We start from the raw sequence: 4,540 nt of genomic DNA, 5'->3' as shown, positions 1-4,540 counted from the left end.
ATAGAACATGGTTTTTTATCTGTTTTCACTCAGACTACCTGAGTCGGGCCACATATGCAAAGTGCCAAAATCCATGCAGGTAACCAAACATACCCTTCAAGACCGGAAGGAGTACCACTTCTTCACTTACGAAAACAATAGTTTTGTTGTGCTTTAAATATCCATGGAAGTTTCTGATATGACATTTGCTTTGTGGATCAAAAGCTATTGTAGGCACCAAAATTCTTTCAATAAAGGGAGTATAGAAGTAAGAAAAGCACCTGCTCAAAATCCCGCGACGTTGACGCGCATGCATCGGCGCACTAAAAAGGTACATTCAGACAACTCCAATCATAGTCATAGGGAAGCTTACGAGTTATGTTTAGTTTCGGCGCAAATCCATCCTTTAGTTGTTTCTGGTACTAATTATCTTCAAAGCAGTCTTTCGTTTTAAATGGTTGATTGAAAATTATGATCTGGTAAAATTGCGATGGTTAAAGTTCTGCTAGGTTACAGTAAGTAATCAACGATCTAATAATTATGCGTGTATGTGAGTGTCTTCGACTCTACCGTGTTCAAAATCAACAATCTAACTGTGCGATCCCTGAAAAGAAAGATCTAACACTGCAAAAGATCGATAAAGATTAAGATTCCAGCACACATGCAGCAGACAGAAACCTGAAAAACAAAGACTATTCCCATATATACGCTCTTTTCTCTCCTTTTTACTAATTTACAATCTAAACAACACACGCATGCCATACACTCTGTCCGGAGCCACATACATACATGTCACCGCCACCAAGAACACATGACCTCGCGCTCGATCGATGTCTCTTGCTTCACGGAGGTTCTCACATGACGGAGCAGGCGTTGGGGTTGTCGTCGCTGAACATGGTGGTGAGGCGCTCCTCCTGCGCGCCGGCGCCGGGGCCGCCGTAGCTGGCGACGGGCATGACGGCGTCCACCTTGCGCACGTAGCCCGGGGGCGCCTTCTTGTCGTAGGTCTGGGCGGCGTAGGGGTGCGCCACGAGGTTGTAGGGGATGTATGGCCAGATCTCGGCCTTCTTCCCGGTTGTCTGCACCCGCTTCACCACCTTGTGCGGCTCCACGAACCCCTGCACCGTCACCTTGTACTGCTTCCGGTTGATCTCCACCGACTGCACCCCTGCAAAATACAACAGAATGCCTCTCAGTTTTCCAGCATTTTTCTTGGCCATGCATAATTCTTTTGAAAGGACATCATCATTCCGTGATTCTTTGAGTTGTTGAAAGGTAGGATATGTGTATGCATACCTTTCATGCTGGAGAGGGCGTTCCTGACTTTGAGCTCGCAGCCGTCGCAGTCCATCCTGACCTTGAGCTCGACCGTCTGGAACTGCTTCCTCTTCTGCTTGTAGCTCCGGCGCCGGCCGCCGCCGCCGAGAAGCTCCGACAAGTAGTCCAGAGTGCCGCCCACACCCATCCTCTCAATCCAATTTGTCCTCTCGACGAAAGCAGCAAGATACAGAGTCAAGAAAACACCCAAGGACCGGCCGAACCAGACTCTGTTCTCTTCCTGAATCAGTTGGTCACACAGTCGCCCTGACAGCACAACTTCGCCAAAGCTAGCTAGAGGTGAGATGGTTGGAGACTTGATGTGCACAAGATGGCTGTTGTTGGCTGTATATATAGGCCCTTGGCAGGCAGTTGTTGGGTGGCTTTGTGGCAAGGCGGTACTCCACCTAGCTAATAAGCTTTAGCAAGCTGCCTGCTTTCCGGAATCTGTTTGCTTTGTTTTGTTGCACAGCTAGCGGCGAGCCGGCCGGCCGCCTGCCCGCCTCCGTATTTTTCTGATGCCCGCCAGAAGCTTCCCAAGATACTTTGCCCCTCGCTGTACCTCCATGCACTGTACTACCTTTCGCTGAATCCCTCCGGTCGACCTCAACCGACTTCAGAAACAAATAGGGGCTTGTAAAGGCAGGGGATAAAGCTAAGCCGTGAGCCGGAAACCGGCCATTGTTAGCAGTAACGTTTCTCCCCCGCGCTAAGCAAGTGGAAAGGGCACGTACGTCCGTACCGTGTGCTGGGCGCCTCTTGATTCATTTCTTCTTGCGTGCATGGCTTAGCTTGTTTCTTCATGCATGAGATGATTTATCAAAGATCAGCGTTGGGAATTCTACTTAAACATTTGTCAGCAGCTTTACGTGGCGGCGAACGCTGCGAGAATTGCGCGGTGGTGTGTTCCTTATGATTGCATTGCATTGAGCTGGCCCCAGCCTCTCAACCGGTTTCAGTTTCGGTTTCCAAAGGGCAATGCATACAGCCTGGACGTGGGTTTTTCACAACAGAAATACTGGTCATGCGTTTGCTGTGTGCCGGTTGGTGCCAGCAGGGAGGGAGGTGCATCCATAATGGGGATCCACATAGTCATCCTAGGACCAATATGGGGCTGCCAGCTGCCATGTGGTGTTGGCTGAGCTGCCGCTCTGCCCCCTGATTGGGTAGCTGGGCCCCACTTTACAGGTCTTACAAAACTCTGTCATGATTGGTGGCCAGGCCTCCTTCACCAGCCTCTATGTTGCTTCCTGCATACAGTATGTCCCTCAATTCACTGAAACCTTTGGGAAAAGAAACCCCTCTTGGCCATGCCCTACATGCTGCCAGAAGTGGTTCACTCATTGCTCATAGACTCTATTATTGGTACTCGTTGTGTTTAGGATAACCATATTCTTAATTTGCATGTCAGGCCTTGGATTTTCTAATGACGGTTCTGCCTGAATAAGATACTCATTGTGTTTCTTCATTTGAGAGTAAGCGTTCGCCATTTTGTAATTTTGCTACAAAACTCGAGATGTTTTCATTTATCCTCCAAATTAAATCACGGGCATTATACACAAAAACAAGTGAACGACAAAGCTCTGAAAGGCTTGTTATGGAACTCCTGCGCTATTGTATCGCCATGCATGATTTGCCGATAAGATAGAAGTTTTTGTTAACAATTTTTTTTATCCACGTGGCCACTTGGAATGCCCATGTAGGTTTTTTTTTTGCATATTTCTAGGTCGGCTTGTGGTACATTACCGTGTCCTCACTACGGATATGTTGCAAGCTAGAGGTTGGTCTTCCTACTCCGCATTGACATTTCGAAAGAGTAGAGTAGGGAAATCTCTAAGCTCTAGTATAAATCGTCGATACCGTCTACTTGGCCAATGAAATGGTCGGTTATAGGCATTTAGCCTTCTATAGAATTGTCTCCCATGATAAGAATAATTGAGTTTTCCTAGCAATGTGTTTTAGGTTTTCTGGTTTTGTTGTTGCTTTTCTGAGCTGCTTTTGGTGGCCCTTGTTCTTGTAGGTTCTCTTCGTAGGGTTCAAGTTTTACACCTAAGAAAATAAGCAGAATTCCTACCACGCATTAGAAGAGAAAAATAGCAATATCTTCAGTGTGGAATGTGTGGGTGTCAAATCGAAATTGTGTGTTTATATCTTATAGGTATAATGCATTATGTGAATGCACATATGGAAATTGTAAAAGGAAATCATAATGAGGAAATCTCAATTTCATAAAAAATATAATGGTCAGAGTAGTCGATTTGAAAGAAAGGAGAAAACAAACAATCTACAACTAGAGAAAGCTTAAAACATAATCACAAACTCCCGCCCTTTCATACATATGTGATGTTTCGGATATGCCCCAAGTCAAACAATATCATTTTAGTTATTCATATGGAAATTATAGAAGTCATATGTATATTTGTTTCAAAAAATATTACTAGTAATCGTATAAATTTCTTGGTCTTTTACATATATTACGATATTAATTAGTAGCCAAAGTTACAGCTTGAAGCCGTGTCATAGTCCAAAACGTCATTTTTTAACCTAAAAACGTCACTTATTTGTGACAGGGAGGTAGTATATTACATATATCAAACCCCCTCAAGGATTTGGCTCCGATCGTTGAGAGATTCCTGAAAAAAATATTATCGTTGAGCTGCCAACAAGTCAAATTTAGTGGTCGAAAAGTGGCATGGCAAAGGAACCATAATCTCACTTATTCAATACTTCAAGATCACAAAATCCATCTTTCAGGTTAGTGGAAGTTACGTCCTTTATCACGAAAATGGATGGTAAACTAGTGAACTTAGACAATTTTCTAGCATCCTTCCGTTTGCTAAAACTTGTAGTTTTGAACAATGACACAATTTTTTTTAAAATGACCACTAATTTCTGTTACTATATTTGTAAAATACAAAATAATTCTATCTTCTAACACTACTATTTGAGAAATTCACATACATGATTTCAAGTGTCAAATCAAACTATATTTATAGATATTAGTAGTGAAAATTTTGGAAGTATGACAACATTTATATCCTAAAGGGCAGCTTTCAGGAACCGGAGGGATTATATGTTTTGAACCCATAGAATAACTAAGTGGTGAACATAGACACGTCACACATATTACCTATTGAACCGTTTTGGCTTCTGGGTCACTAGGAGACCAACTTAAATTGCCATAATTTTTTGAAAAGACCTCACATGCACCTACATGTAGATGCGATCTGCATACCATATAAAA

At 43.6% G+C, this 4,540-nt stretch overlaps 1 protein-coding gene across 1 annotated transcript; it reads right to left on the bottom strand.

Annotated features, from left to right (window-relative positions):
• Window positions 1–598: 598 nt before the first annotated feature.
• LOC109741412 (heavy metal-associated isoprenylated plant protein 23) lies at window positions 599–1,630 on the bottom strand. The gene is made up of 2 exons (XM_020300498.4): window positions 1,276–1,630; window positions 599–1,147 (listed from the first exon to the last, which is right to left on the bottom strand). The coding sequence occupies exons 1-2, from the start codon at window positions 1,442–1,444 to the stop codon at window positions 834–836; spliced, it is 483 nt and encodes a 160-aa protein (XP_020156087.1). The 5' UTR covers window positions 1,445–1,630; the 3' UTR covers window positions 599–833.
• Window positions 1,631–4,540: the final 2,910 nt, after the last annotated feature.

This window comes from Aegilops tauschii, chromosome 5 (assembly GCF_002575655.3).
Source record: "Aegilops tauschii subsp. strangulata cultivar AL8/78 chromosome 5, Aet v6.0, whole genome shotgun sequence".
Taxonomy (NCBI): Eukaryota; Viridiplantae; Streptophyta; class Magnoliopsida; order Poales; family Poaceae; genus Aegilops; species Aegilops tauschii.
The sequence above is the reverse complement of the archived record's forward strand: the minus strand, read 5'-3'. Positions and strand labels throughout refer to the sequence as shown.